This window comes from Camelus bactrianus, chromosome 4, assembly GCF_048773025.1.
Source record: "Camelus bactrianus isolate YW-2024 breed Bactrian camel chromosome 4, ASM4877302v1, whole genome shotgun sequence".
Lineage (NCBI taxonomy): Eukaryota > Metazoa > Chordata > Mammalia > Artiodactyla > Camelidae > Camelus > Camelus bactrianus.
The window spans coordinates 18,221,436-18,238,847 of NC_133542.1; the positions used below are offsets into that span (position 1 = coordinate 18,221,436).

A 17,412-nucleotide genomic window follows, 5' to 3' on the forward strand; every position below is an offset into this window, starting at 1 on the left:
AGCAAGACTTTTAGCTAAAATTAGCAACCAAAATATAAAAAGGAAGTAACAGTCCTCAGAGTTGTACAATGCAAGCCAAAACCTAATAAGACAAAAAAAATACAGCTCTATGCCCACAACCAAACAAGAGAAAAGCAGGGGAGCACCAAGGATCTGCAAGAGGCCCTGGGTTTCACAAAACTTAATTTGTTAAGCTCCTCAATGAGGCTAGGTTTTAAGGAAGGAACCTGTGGTTCTCTAAAGCCAAAGTTTATAAACTTCTCCCCTTTGGCATACTCCATTTTATAAACTAGTCCAAAAGAGATTGTCAAGCCTTACATGCAGTAGTTAGAGTTATTCTACTGCAGTTGAAATACTAAGCTATTATAAGATTGTATTTTAAACCATCTCAGCCTATTTAAAAATGATTAATTTTTATGGTTAATGTTCAATTCAGATGCCTAAGTAGTTAACTTGCCATAAACTCTTAACAGTATAGGTAGAAACACAGGAAGAAAACATATTTTCTTAGGTTTTAAAATCACCAACAAGTAGCTTTGCTTTCCAAAAGAGAAGATAATCTCTCGTCAGGTGTTCTCTCTGCATCTTTTTATAAGACATACTGGTAGGGATCTAATAACCCTACAGGCTTTTGTACAATCACACATCTGTGTGAAAAGCAGCTTCCTCCAATCCCTCTATGGTTCTCTAGAATACAGTGCTCCAGATGGAGAAATCTCAAAATTAATAGCTATAGGGAAGCTATAGCTAGTAATATAGCTAATATAATAAATAGTTGTTATAATAATTATTATATATTTAATGTATTAAATAATTATTACATAATAAATAATTACAATAAATATTATAATAACTAGCCAATGATATAGTTAATATAGTATAGCTAAGCTAATAGATATTAGAGAAGGTTTTAAGAGGTGAGAGTAATACCCCTTGCTTCTCAAGGGGCCAGGAGCCAGAGAGATATCATAGGGAACCCCAGGTGGACACAGAGAAAAGTTTACCTGCAGCTGCCAGAAGGAATATGGATGGAAAATTACTGGAAGCCAAGGTCCGAGCTGGCAAAGAACTAAACATAAAATCCAAAAGGGAAGCGGTGGTTAGGAAGAAAGGAAGAAAAAGTAAGTTTTCTGGCTCACAGTCCTAGAAGCAGGATACAATCAGCTACACAGAATGGACTGAAGAAAGCGGTACAGAACTAGTGGTAAAACCCATTATGTGTGCGTTAGCGGCACACAGTGCAGATCACAGAGCCAGACGTGGTCCTTAATGAATGAGATATCACTGTGCTGGGCTCACATGAGTGGCAAGATAGGAGGTCAATCAACGCATGATGATTAAGCGTCAGCAACCTCTTAAGGAGGTTATATCAGGCTCAGACACTTCCAAACTGTCCAGTGACGTTTTACAGAGTGGTCAGTCATTTAATAAGGGTTCAAAATATGATTGGACATTGATTTATAGCTTTTTAAAGGCCAAAGTTCAGATAATGTCCTCCCTTAGGCCTAGGGCCCACAGGATCCCTTGATTAGAGCCTATGTTTAACATTCACTACCACTGATTTCAAACTAGATGCGACCAGACCCTGGACAAATCACAGAGGTAGAAAATAGCTCTCTGAAGAAAAAAGAATAAGGCCAACTGGACATAACTGTATATGAGCCGTGAAGCCATGTGCTTCAATTGTCATTCAGGCATCTCTGAAGCAGCCTGAATGATTTACATCAAGTTGTGGGGAAATAACATTACACACAGTTTCAGAAAGGCAGGAACTGTTATACAAACATAACCAAAAAGCACTTGAATCTATCTACTGCAATTTCCAGAAAAAAGGACTAATTTAGGAATTAGGTGGCATTCCCATATATCATAAGCACAGACTATGACATGAAAACCTCTCTCTAAACTAAATCAATGTGTTTAAAACTTTCAAGACTTTCATGGGAATTCACACAGGATTCTCATTCTTGGATCTCTCCCCAGAATACTCTAAGACATTCCTTCCAAGAATATAAAAGGCACTTAATTTTTACTGAGCTCTGCCTGACCTGAGCTTGTATCTTCTGCAAATTAAGTCTCATGATATCTGAGTAAGAAAACTATATGGATTATTAGTAGCTGCTGACAGCATTTCTAGATATGAGGGGGAAAGTTTCTCACTATTTTTTCAAGTGCCGATTTATTGCTGTGGCCTTGAGTAGCTATCTAGTTATTTTAACACCATCATTTGTATCCAGTTAACTCTAAAATGGTACTCACAAGGCCAAGCTCTGCTCAGACTACTTAGCGCCATTAGACTTCCACGCCCCTAAATGTATTAAACCCGGTGGAAGATGCATGCCACAGGAGCAGCACGAGAGGGACTAAGGATGAAAACACTGGGGAAGGGGACCCAACAAATTGCACAAGTAAGAAGTATTTTAAAAGCATATTTTCTTATCATCATTGATACTACTAATACAAAATTACTAGTTGATAGTGATAATTTGAATTAATATTAATAATTACTATTAATCCCTTGGAATTAACCATCATCATCACCATCATTCCAAACATACTTCAACTACAGCACATCTCTTTCAAACTTTTCAAATCCTCTTACAATAGGATTCTTATAATACATTATGGTGTCACACAAACACAATACTTAAGCACACTGCAGGCTAGTGAACTCTACCATAGAGGTTAAGGGACCACCAAAACAGAGGTAGAAGACAGCCTCTAAACTACTCTTACCTACCTATTTATTTAGCATTTGCTTATTAGTAGTTTAAGACTTTTCTTTAGTATCAACTCCCCCATGAATCTGAGTCAATGACTGTTTAAATATAATATACCTTCTTTCTATAAGGTAAGAAAGGACAAACACACATAAAATATGAATACATTTTAAGTAGTCATGTCAACTTAATGAAAGAAACAGAAAACACTCCTCTAATAACAGATCACAACCCTAACTTATCTAACTGAATCTACTCCAAGTAGCTACTCACAATTAGAGAATTTGCTTTTTCAAAATATTCAAGCCTCTTTTTTTGGCTGCTTTACCTTGTAGCTGAAGGCCAGTGATATGATATGGTCACTTCATAAGGGAAAGTGAAGAAAAGACTTCTAGTCTTCTTTTATCCTTTTGAAAAGAATTAAATAACTCCACTTCTAAGTTATTAATTATATTGCCTTTGCTTCTGCATGAATTTGGGTAACTATATTTAAATATTCTACCCTACCACTCATCTTAACAAAATTATACTGGGTGGGGGGAAGAGAATACAGCTCAAGTGGCAGAGTGCGTGCTTAGCATGCATAAGGTCCTGGGTTCAATCCCTGGTACCTCCACCAAAAATAAATAAATAAATAAAATAAATCATCCCCCCCCCACAAAAAAGCCCCGAAAACATAATAAACAAACAAAACATTACACTGGGTATTTTTTCTCATTTCTTTCAAAACTATCCAAAAAACAATCAACGGAAATATAATATATTGACTTCAGCCTCTAGAACTGCTTCTCAATAAACAATTATTGAAAACACAAATGTACCTGGATGATCTCTCTAGTGCTTCCCAACCTTCTCCACTGCATGGCACACATGACAAATAATGTTTATAAGGATATTGGATCACCCTAGAATTTCAAAGACTAAATGCATTTCCGGAGTATCAATACATATATTGAGGTAATACATGTTTTATAATGGTGGCATAGATCAGGTAATCTAATATATGACTTCGTAAGATAATCTCCAGTGTCTGCGCATTAACCACTCTAAAGAGATTATCGTACAAGGTGTCAACACTGAAAGAAAACATGCAGTAGAAGCAAAATCGTTACAGAAGGTGAAGGGAGAAATAAAGTAGGAAGCAAGTTGAAATGATGAGCCGAAGGTACTCTGAGTATATATGGTTCCACTTGCAGAATCAGACCAGAAGAGGTCTCATCAGAGGGCAAACTTTTGTAAGATATCAGCAGTTATTCACTCGACAAGAAGAAATGAGCATGACAAGTTAGAGACAAAAAGGAATTCTGAACACATTAACTTCGTATATTAAAGAAACATTTAGCCCACTTTCACCACCAAAGTTTTTCCTATAGGGACACATAATTTTCCATGAAGAGATGGATTTTTTCTTCACCATGCTTGAAAAGAAACACAAGCACAGATACTAAGATATAGAGGGTAACAAAAATACTATATCCACTTGGTTAGGAAACCCTTCCCTTCACAGGAAATGTATTCTAGAGATTCTATCCAATGGAAAAAATCACAGATGACTATGCTAAATATACGGGTAGTTTAAAAGGTGGTGAGGTGAATCTTATTGTTAGTGTCTGACAGCTTTCTTATTACACTCCAAGAACTGTGCAGACAGGAAAAATGACCATTTATCTTCACATCCCAGCAGGTACATCAGCATCATATACAACAAGGACCCATTATTTTTTGGTTTATTAAATGACTGAATAAAAACAGGATCAAATTGCAAGAAGTTAAAAAGATATTAATGTCTATTATATAGGCACATTTATTCTGAAATAATTAATGTTTCCACCTTAAAACATTGATATTAGAACTAAGGATTATTCAACTTGGAATAGGCTGCAAGAGTTAATGAAAGGATTACAAATCAGCAAATCCACCAAGATCAAGAACATCAAACTAGCATCATGTGTAGATTCTCTTTCGATGAGTGCTTTCATTAAAGAAATATTTCCATCATTAAGTACACATCAACTCAGAGTAAGGAGAAAAAAGAAAAACTGGGGGGGGGGGGGGAATCAAGATAGCAAAAACAAACAAAAAGGCAACCTGTCTATTAAAGCTTTGATTAAAAATCATCCACAAAGAAAGAAGGATCTACAGTTGCAAAACTTAAGCTTTACCCCATCACTAGTCCATTATTTTCTTGCTTTACCTGAGAAGAGTCAGCTTGGGCTAATTCTGTAATGACCTTCAGGATTTGGTGAAGATTTCGTCCTTTGTCTTCAACAAGGAGGTAAGCCAGCAAGAGAAAGACGTGCACAGGGATCACTGTGGTAATAGGGAGCAATGACTCGACGGAAGCCAACCAGTTACTTGCCGCAGACTCTTCTCTCATTACTTCAAGGATCCTCCAGGCTGTAAATATTGAACCATACATGCTGGTTACGGGGAACACAAGCTTGTAGGAGAGCTGAAAAATAAATACAAATAAGGCATGAATAAATGAGATAAATCTATTTGTCAGAAATACACGTTTGACATTCATTTATTTTTTGTATTTTGTCAAGGAATCAATCCTTCCAACAAAATGATAGTAACATTTTCAATTCCTGCCCAAAACCTTTCTGCACGTATTTAAACTAAAAGGGTTGCACAAAAAGAAAACAGTTGTTAGATGGAAGTCCAGAAGAGTTTATTACAAATTTTCCTCATGTTTACCATTCGCTCTCCCTGTTAAGTCAGAAAAATAACAGATCAATACACAAAATCCAGAGGCAAGAGAGATTGGAAAAAGCCATTATCACTTAAGAAGTATTCCCTAGTAAGAGGGAAAATGGAAGAAAAACAACACTGCATTTGCTCAGCTCCAAGCCCCGGGCAGATGGCAGACGTGGACTGAGCACAATTCATTTTTGTAACAGACAGTATGTTGATAGGAACAGAGTTGGTTCAGCTAGAGCCTGGAAATTCATTAATAATCGTGAATAACTGCTGCAATAAGAAATAGCCTGAAAGCTCTAAATTGAAATGATACCCAAAGAAAAGGTTATACTTAACTCAATCTGAGCAATGGCTCCTCACAGAAATAAAGTAGTGCAGTCAGGGGCAGAGAATGGACAGCACTCTGCCGAAGGGAGCTGTGGGTCCAAACGGCTCAGGAGAAGCCATAGATATTAAAGAGGAATTAGATATTGCCTGCTAATAAAATAATTCAATTCATTTAGAGTGTAATGAGACAAATTAGAAATCTTTAGATTGTAACTATCCTGTTATTGGAGACTGACTTACATGGATGAGGGGAACAACTGAAAGGACGAAAAGTAAAAGTTAAGCTTTATTAAAAAGTTTAATAACAGTTCTATTGAGATATAATTCACATATCATAAAATCCATCCTTTTCAAAGTTTGTAACTCGGTGTATTTCAGCAGTTCAGAGTTGTGTAACCATCACCACTAGCTAATTTCAGAACATCTTTCTTAATCCCAAAAGGAAACCCCCTACCCATTAACAGGCCCTCTAATGCCCAGGCCCCAGCTACCAGTAATTTACTTTCTGTTTCTATTCTGGCCATTTCATATAACAGGAACTATATAATATGTGGTCTTTTGTAACTAACTTTTTTCATTAGCATGTTTTCAAGGTTCATCTATGTTGTGGCTTATACCACTATTTCATTTCTTTTCATTGTCAAGTAGTAGTCCATTGTATGGACATACCACAGTTTGTTTATCCATTTATCAATTAATGGACATTGGGGTTGTTTTCATTTTTTGGCTATTATAAATAATGCTGCCATGAATATTGCTGTAAAAGTTTTTGTGAGAACATAGGTGTTCAACCATTTCAAGTATATGCCTAAGAATAAAGACAACATTTACGTGAAAGTAAATCCCACCACAGAAACAAATGAGGAAGCTCTATCTTTACTGATATGAAAAGATCTCACATATGAAAATACAAGACACAGATAGTGTACCTGAAATGCTATCAATTAATTTTTTAAAGGGGAACAGGAAGACTATATACTTGTATTTTCTTATATAAATATATATGAAAAGAAAAGTATTTAGACAAATACAGAAGAAATTAATAACAACTAACCTTCATTGTCTATTTGAGAGTACAGAAACTGGACAGCCAGAATCAAAGGTGAGAAGGAAACGTCCCATTGTACACCATTTATAATTCCTGAACCATTTTAAGGTATTACTATATTAAAAATTATAAATTTTAAAACCTAAATAATATCTAAATTTATTATAGCCCTATCTCTCTAAAAGTACTTTTTTTCCCCAAGAAGATGAAATTCATTAAACGCGAGAGTCAAGTTCTTTAGCCTAATGACAAACAGCATTGGACTTGAGATTTAAACGGCCAAGACTTTATTTAGCACAGCCATGTCAGCTATTAGCTGTTACGCAATCTCTCCGAGACTTACTTTCCTCATTTGTAAAATAAAAACAATGCCTACTTTCCTGCCACAATTATTGAGGTAGATAACGAGTCAGTATCTATAAAGCACCTAGCACAGTGCCTAAAGTTGCAAAATACAGGAAAATATTATCCCTGTCATCTTTAGGAAAGAAAAATAAAATTGCTGGATATGAGTATAAAAGAAAATAATGGGAAATCACCATGAACCATAAATTGAGTCAAAAGCAGCAACATTACAGAGACATGTAAGAGTAAACATACTGAAATAGAAAAATAATCCTACTTAGCCTGAAGTATTACATTCAGGTTTAGGCTCTGTTTTTTGTTTTTTCACCTAAGGTTAGAGGGGCGGGAGGAAGGCACAATGTTGAATAAGAGATCACAGAATGGTCTCTCTGTCCCGTTGAGTGACACTGCCAGTGGCACAGTCCCAGGGCAAGCGTGCAACCAAGGGTTTTCTCTCAGCACCAGCTACCAAATCCTGGCCCCACAGCCTGGGGGAGGACCTGTGAAAGTGCTGGTAGGCCCTGTGTTTTAGAGGAGAAGGTAGGTGTTTAAAAATAAAAGAGAGGCTAATGTTAGGTGAATTTTAACTCAATAAAAAAAAAGAAGAAAACATAGAAAAATAACATTTAAATGAATATTAAAGGGTTGTAAAGCATCTTTTGCAGATGTAAAAGAGTTGAGAGTCTTTATTTTTGAAAACTTTAATAAAAATGTTCAGCTACACTAAAAATTAACAATAAGACATCTGTTAGTACCTCTTTGTCTAAACAGAACTGAAAAAGAAATTGTGAATGCAGGTGAACAATACAGATTTTCACTAACTTAAAATCACCACGGTTATCTATAATTTTAACAAAAATGGGGCCAGGATTTGATCGGGATAGGGAGTATGGAAACTCAAACCTGGAGACCCTTAAAAGGAGGACAGGTTTTTGCCAGAAGGGATTTAATCACTCATCAGACCAGAAGCAGACTAGACTAGGCTAAGCCTGAAGATGGTCTTCTGCTCCATACCTCTCTGAAGAATCTAGTCAGGAACTGAGAGGCTTCAGAGTGGCTGATTATCACCAAAAGACAGCCCATACCATCCTCGGTGTACATGTCACTCAGAAGACAATGACAGAAGCACAGGATCTCATTGCCTTTTTTTTTTATTATTATTTAAGTACAGTCAGTTACAATGTGTCAATTTCTAGATCTCACTGCTTTTAACTTCCAACCAAAAGCTTTTAAGGAACCAGTTTACTTCAACTTACTGTTGATTTACTGTTTCGCTGTAAATTGAAACTCTTACTTACTCTCTAGTTCAGCACAAAGAAGATAAATTACTGTGCACCCCCAAAAAAATCAAAAACCAAAATAACAAACAAACCAAAGTGGAGGCAATAGAATGTAGGCTCTAAAGTCAAATAGCTAAAATCTGAATCTCAGTTATACTGTCCACTACCTGTGTAATGAAGGGAAGTTAATTAATGTCCCTAATTTCAGTTTCTTCACATGTAACATGAGTATTTTAAGAATATCATCAAGAAAATGCAATCAAAACCACTATGAAATAGCACTACACACCCACCAGGATGGTTATAATCAAAAAGACAGGCAATAACAAGAGTTGGCAAAGACATAGAGAAACTGGAACCTTCAAATACCGCTAGTGGGAATGTAAAATGGTACGATCCCTTTGGAGGAGTCTGGCAGCTCCTCAAATGATCAAGCATGGAGCTACCACACAATCTAGCAATTCCACTCCCAGGTGTCTATTCGGGAGAAATGAAAACATACATCCACACAAAAACTTGTACAGGAATGTTCAAAACAGCATTATTCACAATAGCTAAAAAATGAAAACAACCGAGACATTCAATGGATAAATAGAAAAATAAAACGTGGTATATCAACACAATGAAGTATTATTTGGTGAGTACCGTTTCTTTTTGGAGTAATAAAAATGTTTTAAAGTTAATTGTGGTGATGGGTACACAACTCTGCAAACATACTAAAAGCCACTGAATTGTGTACTTTAAATGAATAAAGTATATGTTTATGAATTTTATCTCAATAAATCTTAAAAAAAAAAATACACTCCCACTGCATGACCCTTGACAAGCTGTCTATCTTCTCTCTGCCTCAGTTAACTCTTCAGTAAAATTAGACCAATAATATTACATACCTCAAAGAGTTTGGGATAAAATCAAACAACTTAATGTATGGCAAAGCACTTAGAATGGAGCATGCTTAATAAACAACCCCAAGAAGCAGGTGCTTTGTTGCCCATTTTGCCAGGGCCCAGAGAAGTTCAACCATTAGTCCTAAGCCACACAGCTGGAAATGGCAAAAAACAAAAAAAAAAATCCTATTTCAAAGTCAATGTGAGAAATTAGTTGACCAATATAACTTCTGAAAGAGAGCATGTGCTCAATAAATGCTATCTTTGGCTATAAATAGGACAACAATAATCTATTATAAATTTTTATTTTTTAAGAGACAAGTATTTAAAATGCTTTCTTCTTACTACACATGACTTCAAAGCAACTGTGAGTAAGACCTACTTGGCACTGCTTTATTAAAGGAAATAAAGTTCGTGGTACTTTGTTTATGTTAGGAATAAAGTATGTTATCCCAAAATACCAATGAATAAATGTATGACAGGCCCTAGCTCAGTCACACTGTCTCTAAATCTTTCTGTTGACGAAAGCAGTTCTACAGCGATGACTCTTGCCCTACTATATACTGGAGGAATTTAGCCTTTAAGTCTCTTTCCTACTTTATTTCACCCACCCACCCTCATTCCCCTCCAGAAAAGCCTGATTCTGTCTCACCAGCTGTGCCAGCTGTCAATGTATTACCTCTCAGCTGCAAATACAGCCTTCTTAGTCCTGCTTTGCCACACTCATCTGCACCTTGTCAGCATTCCTCCGCTGCCCTCTGTGTCAGGGTTAGGCCTTGTTAATAGGGGGCACAGAAACACTCCTGCAAGAAATGGCAGAGAAAGGGGCTTTTCTTCAGGTTCCTGTGTGCTTCCTGGATTTCTCCCACCATGACTACGAGGGCACGCAGGAGTCCCCAGCAGATGGCTTCCCGTGGACCAGCTCTGGCCTATAGCCCCCCAGCACACTTCATCAGCTAGCAGGCCATAGCTGCAATCTCTCCAACAAGATGTGATCTCAGCCTTGGGTGGGGAGATCCATTTTGTTCCTTCCCTCACTCAGTCCGTAGTACTAGCTGCTCCCTACATTTATTATTGCAATATTCCTTAAAGCCTCTTTTCAACTGTCAGTAATTAAACACCTTTTACTAGTTAGTAATTCTTTGTATTTTTTCTTCCTTCAGATTATCAGTGTGGTTTCTCCTAACTAGACCCTGACTCATACGCTGGTGCTTTCTCGCCCCCTCCCCCCACATTCTCTGGGGCAAGATTTTAAGCAGTTTAGAATTTACAACTAGTGTTTGTTTTTTCCACCTAGGAGAACACAAATACATGGTTTTAAATATCATATTTAATAGCCTAAGAGAAAAAGATCCTGGTTTTCATATGCCACTAAAAAATATTAAAAGCACATTAGATTATGTTAATCTTTTATTTTAAGGAGATGAATGGCTGATTTGATATCTTACTTTTCTAACTTATAGAAACTGGAAGAAGTTAAAATTTGTGTTTTATTTCATGGTTATCTACAATTCAGAAATGAATAGGTAATACAGAACTGCATGGTATAGGATATTTACCCTTGGTTTCATTTACCAGAATTGTACTTCTGAAGAAATGCTCTAGTTCTAAACCAAACACTCAAGTTAGTCACCAATTTAAAGAGGAATAATAAAAGTACAAACAACAGAAATCTGTGATGTTAAAGTCTTTCTGTGATGAGTCAAGATGGTAAAATGATCTTTTGTATGCATATCAGAATCACACATTCCTCACTGACTGGAAATTTCTTGAATGTCTACCATGTGGGTAAACAATGGGTCCAGTAGGGAGGATGCAAAGATAAAGAAATAGATAACATCCTAACTTATTTAAGTATGTGGAAAATAGTGTATTCAGTTTAACAGCTGGCTAAAGTAATTCTAATTCTCTCCTCTATGATCAGCTGAAAAACATAATGGAGAAACACCTGGTGTGGAAAGAATACAAAAAGTTCAACAATCGTTACAATTTAAATATTAACATGCTTAGAAAATAAAGGCAAAGTGTGAAAAGGGCCAAGATCCCTTCCCTCAGTTAGTTCACAGCACAGCTGGAGGTGCAAATGTGTAACCCCCTAAATTAAGACACAACATAATTGAGTAATACTGGAAGTGCATGGGATGCAAAGGAGAGAGTAATAAATTGACTCAGGAAGACTGAGAACATTTGGATGGATCTTGAAGAATGAGTGGGTCGCACAAAGGAGACAAAAGAACATTATGTGCATAAGCAAAGATCCAGGAAAAGACTTGAAGAGTTTGGGGCAGGTTAATTTTATAGGCATGTTTGGAATATAGAGCCCGGACAGGTGCAGAAGAAAAGCCAACAGTAAACTGTGGCTTAAAAGTTTTAAAAGGGTGATCATATATCTACCCAAAGCCTCCCTAAAGCAGCACACTGTCATCAGGAGGATATTTATACCCTAATAGTATTCCTTCCTCCTCCCTCTTCACCAGCTGCTGAAGGGAAAATTCACCTATTAGGGCTCATGAATAAGATTCACACACACCTGAGCAAATAGTAAGCCGAGTACTTACGCATTAGATTTAGGGTGATCCTCAGTAAATACCACTCATGATTTAAAGGAACAGAACTCTTACACATAGATGCCCTGTCCCCATCCCCATTCAGAATCCCATTATTATTCTCTATGGGTAAACCTACAAGGAAGGTAAAAGGCTATTAGAAAGTTTTGGCCACAGTTTATCAGAGCAGATTCAATACCTTCTTTCTCTTAATGCCAATCAATTACCTATTTCAAGTTTTAAAGTTTGAGTCAAACAATGAGGATTTAGGAAGCTGCAGCATCCATTCAGTTTGCCTATAGGTTAGCTTCTCTTGCATGGTCAAACACAGCATGTAACAAGGAATCCATAAGAATGCTTGGATTTTTACTGCTAGAACATTTAACAACACATTATTAGAGACATCTCTGCTTTTGCAGACAAAACAACTGTGGCACTAGCTTGCATTTATGTAATGCCTCTCTCTGCAGAGACTAAAGATGCTTCATCAGTTTTATCTTCTTGAATCCTCATTCAATCCCCATAAAAGTTGTAGATAGGAAGTAATACTACATTTTACCGATGGCAAAACTCAAGTACCAAAAGAAAAAGTCTGACGAATGTAGGCCTAGAACCCAGCCACTAACCAGATACTGACAGTACTTTAAAATTATTCTAATAGGAAGAGCAAAACTGACAAAGCAGAATTGGGTAAGCCCAGCAGGCAGGAGTAGGGATGGAGGGTGATGGTCCAACTGAAGGCAGCAGCATGAGGCACTCACAAGAGACATCAAGAGCCACATACCAGGGAATATGGCACAGTGCGCAATACTGAAAAGGGAAGTCTTAGTTTTTACAGATCCCAGAACTCCCAGGTATTTGAAATTCCCCACCTTGGACTGTCGCAGACCTAGCAATATGCTGCACTTATTAACAGTATGAGGAGATAAGAGGGTTCCATGCTCCATAGGTTGGAGGAGCACCAGGTTAAACAGAACTAGGTCCTTTGCTGCAGGATTCCTCAGGATCTTTAGCTACTAATATACACTGGAAACTCAACACACAAGACAGACTATACAGCATTTCCAAAACTTATTTCCCAGCAGGACTACCCTCTCCAGTCACAGTCCAGAAGAATGTACTAACGTCTGCCTCACAGAACAGCATTTAGACCCAAACAGATGTATCACAGGAGGTGAGATTACTGGCAATGACATTAAGTCCCACATTACCAATTAACTTGTATGTATGAGAAACAAGGATGAACTCGTTACCTTCAGGTGGTCATCTCTGTAGCACTCCTGCTGTACCCTTTCTAAAAGGTTTAGAGCCAACTCCTGCCTGGAGGGTCCCTCTGCATCCGTGGATATACAGTCTTCCAAGGCAGTAGAAGATAATATCTGCAGAACGGGCATCACTAGCAGCAAGGATGACTTTGGGATTTTCTGACCCTCAGCAAATGAGAGGAGCTTCAAAGCTAGTCATCAAAACAACAATCCACAGTTTTTAAAATTAATACTACAGTCAAACAAAATGCTATTTTGTTTCAGAGTAACATGTAGAAAGCTTTTTTACCCTTTTACAATTGGGTCAGACACATAACTAACATGATAAATCTTATCCTTTTAGAAATTAAAAGAATGTAAAAATTAACTCAGCTAAAATAAGCTGTTCATGTATGTAACTGAAAACTTGACGATACTCAGAGAAAATACGTATCATATATCAAAAAGTAAAATCAACTCTTTTTTAGGTCAATATGAGTTTCTTTAACAACAATTTAGCTTTTGTTCTTATACCCTGTCCAATCCTCTCCCCTCAACAAACAGAGCCAAGAGCCCACAGAGTTCCTATCTGTGGGTAACGAGACCCACGTATGTGCTTCTCTGACAAACTCAGCTGAGAACTGAGTTAAGAGAGACAGAAGTAAACAGGGTGAAGCAGGGCTGTCCTTCAGCTATAATTGCTAAGAAGCAAATCAGGAAAGCCTCAAAGTCCATAACCAGTATAACAGTCCAACCCATTTTTATAAATGATTCTTTTTAAAACATGGAAACTCAGCTTACAAATCAGAAACATACACAGATGTGCAATTACTTACCCATATGTATAATCTCCACCTAGACTATGAACAGAATGAGTTAAAAGAATAAATGTACTTTTTTCAAAGTTACTGAATGAAATGAATGCTGATTTACTGAAAGATGTTATTTGTAGGTTTCACAGCAAGATTATTAAAGTAATCAATTAATTTCCCCACTACACCAAAAAAATTCTATAAGCTTTAAATCATGTCAATGAATGACCAGTATTATATTATAAATGACTTGGAAGTCAAACCATAACATGGTATGAAATACAGCCACCTGTTACTCTAACACTACTAATTTATATTTTTTGCCTAAACATGCCTAATCCACAACTGTCTGAGTTATTATGAAAATCCATTATATTTACCAAAATAGGAAACTCACATAATACAAGTATTTTTATATTCTGTAGTATCATCCAGGCATCTTGATAAATTGCTATTTACAATCAAGGCCAGTGTTAATAATTAAGAAGCATAACATTGTATTAGAGCTATGCATTTTTTAAATTTGAAATAATCAATATTCTCTTGGTTATCCTAATTCTTTGAACATTCTTTCCCAATATACTAAACAACAGTTCTTTACTTTTCAACATGACATACTGGCTCAGTAGTTTTCAATATAGTTTATTTAATCTATCTAAGGTAACTTTGAATCTGAGACACTGGTTTACAAAAGAAAAAGTCTGCTATGCAAGAAATAATAAATGTATTGGAGTGTTTGGTCCTATATTATCCTATTATACATGAGCCACAATAAAGGACTATAACTTCAGAATGAAATGTGGTTTCTCCAGGGCTTTGAAAAAAATTTTTGGTCAAAAAACAAATGAAATTCACTTATATGAAATACCCAGAGGAGACAAATTTAGAGATAGAAAGCACATTAGTGTTTTTCTACGGCTAAGGGTGGGAATGAGGATTAACTGCAAATGGGCAAAGAAATCTGGGTGGGAGGGTTGATTCAAATGTTTTAGAACATTAGATTGTAGTGCTGGTTGCACAACTCTGTAAATTTACTTTAAAAAGCATGTTACTGTACACTTAAAAATAGTGAAACTTGCTGTACACTTGAAACTAACACAGCGTTGGAAATTAACTATACTTCAATTTTTAAAAAGGGTTAAAAATTTTTTAAATAGGGAACTTCATGGTAAATAAAATTACCTAAGTAAAGATGTTTTTAAAAAGTAGTAAAACTATGGCTGTCAGAAGTAACATCACTGGAAAATGACACCTACAGGAGGATGCCATGTGCACTGCTATAAGGAAAAAAAAGGCAAAAGCAGTTCAGAAAGAGACTGGTGCATACCAGAGGAGGGTACAGAGTGCTTACAGACAATAAGCAAAAGCAGGGTAGGAATCAAAGCCCTTCAAAGAGCCAAGGATTCCCTCCATGTGCTAAAGCCATTTCCAAGACAGACTGTAAGTTAAAGAACAAAATTCACCCTCAAAATCATGATGAATCAAAATGCCCAGAAAAACAAGCTACATAATCAGCATTTACCTTAAGCATCTTTTAAAAATGAAAGTGGGAACTTATCAACGCACCATGGCATCATAACACATACATCACAATTTAGACAGATCCTACATTACTATATGGATTATACTGGACCAAGCAAAGTGAGGCAACATTAATGCAAAAGCCGTGTTTCAAAAATGTGACATGTTTGCCAATCTGCCAGACCTGGCAACTTAATTCTTTATCACATTATTTTTAAACAGAACATTTTTTGCCTTCCTTTAGCCCCATTCCTCACCTTTCTTTAAATCAATACTGGACAGTCAGAAGAATGTTATCTTTCATTTGTTCTAGCTAGATTAATAGAATAATCATAAATTAACTCTTGTTCAATATAGAACCAGTTTTGAACAGTAAAGGTATACAGAGTTTCAAAAATAAATACAAGTGATAAAGTTTATTTTGCTTCAAGCATTTTATGCTACCAATTCTCAGTTTGCTGTACAACTGTGAATAAACTGACATGCCCTTCAAAATATTTACCAATGTCACTGCTACATGATTTAGATAATAATGTCCTAATGAACAGCTGAGACACTTGAAAAATTACAGTAAATGGAACCTTGCACCAAACACTTTCCCTTGCTGGATAAGAACAAGAAAGTTCTATTTGATAATAATTTAACAGACAAATTTCAGCATGGACACTCAAAGTACCCAGGACTCTACAGTACAGCATGCTACATAGTTCAGGTAACTCCTGCCAACACTCGTGTTACATTTACATTTTACTCTTGTGAGTGTATTTTTATTTACCTAGACTTAAGATTGGCTTCTGCTGACTTGCTGGAGTCTGGAGAAGTAGTAAAGCTATTCCAATTATGACCGGGACAACAGGAAAATTCTAAAAGAAAAGGAAAAAAAAGTAAAGAGTTAAAGAAGTTTCTAGAGCCATGGCTGTTTAACATGTATCTAGGAAGAGTATATTTAACATAAAATATTATAAACCTATTACACAAAATTATTTACAGTAAGCCAGCTCTATTAAAGGAAGAATTGTTTAATGCCACAGCAGTCACACACAAATTCAAATGTTATCATACGTGGCCAAAAACCATTAGGATATAAACCAAATTAATTCAGAGGGAAAACTTGTAGTCTTCAAAACAGTCAATCTTTGTAAAACACTAAAACTACCTGAAATACTTAAGAATATTTCATTTCCAGAAAGTAGCTCAATTGTCTGCTTACCTAATACAGCCATAATTCATTTATATAGCTTACATAATAAATTATATTTAACAAATTTTAATAAATCATGGTATTATAATAAAAGAAACATTAGTGCCAGAGAAGCAGAGATTATTTTTAAATTACAGTAATTTATTAAGTATATTTAAATGTAGCAAAGCAATAACCATAGAAACTCCAAGTCATTAATTTCACCAAGTATATAAATGAGGTGAAAAAGAAAAACTAGGATATGTATATTAAGTTCTAATATGTAAAATGCAAGTAGCATAAGATGTTATTTGAGGTTTCTAAATAAGGAAAACATTAACATATTATGGAACTTAAGAAGAAAGGTCCAGCACACTTTGCTAAAATTACTCCATTCTGAAATTTACACAAGTACCTGCACAACAGAAATACCTACCTGATAACACTTGTACTGCCTCTCCCATCTTTAACATTTCACTCTTCTTGTCCCTTGCCCACTGCTTCCTGAGATCACACCTGTAAATGAACTCCTGCTGCATAAGCCTTTGCCTATGGAAACCCAGGTTCTACTTTGGCCCTCAGGGAAACTCAGGGTCTACTTCTGGGGGAATCAAGGCTAATTCAAAGCCTATCTGGGGAAAAGAAGTAAAGAAATGCCTTTATACTGGACCACAGATGTCACAGGAGTCAATAACAGCAAAACCCTTGGAGTTCACACTTTTTGTCCCCAACTCAAATGCTGTTCCCGCTGCTGGAATGCCTTCCCAACTTCTGGTTTGCACCAAGCAAGCTCCTATTG

The 17,412-nt window shown here is 36.3% G+C and overlaps 1 protein-coding gene and 1 non-coding gene across 7 annotated transcripts in view; both read right to left on the bottom strand.

Annotated features, from left to right (window-relative positions):
• Positions 1 to 17,412, bottom strand: part of FOCAD (focadhesin) — a 237,482-nt gene that overhangs the window by 148,832 nt on the left and 71,238 nt on the right. For all 6 annotated transcript variants that reach the window (XM_074361508.1, XM_074361510.1, XM_010946018.3 and 3 more), the window contains 3 exons: positions 16,209 to 16,296; positions 13,110 to 13,312; positions 4,915 to 5,172 (listed from right to left, as the gene is read on the bottom strand). In XM_074361508.1, coding sequence (XP_074217609.1) covers positions 4,915 to 5,172; positions 13,110 to 13,312; positions 16,209 to 16,296 — 549 coding nt within the window. The remainder of the gene's footprint in view (positions 1 to 4,914; positions 5,173 to 13,109; positions 13,313 to 16,208; positions 16,297 to 17,412) is intronic.
• On the bottom strand, positions 7,531 to 7,658 carry LOC123614343 (small nucleolar RNA SNORA30/SNORA37 family). The gene has a single exon (XR_006721690.1). It is a non-coding gene; the product is annotated as a small nucleolar RNA SNORA30/SNORA37 family (small nucleolar RNA).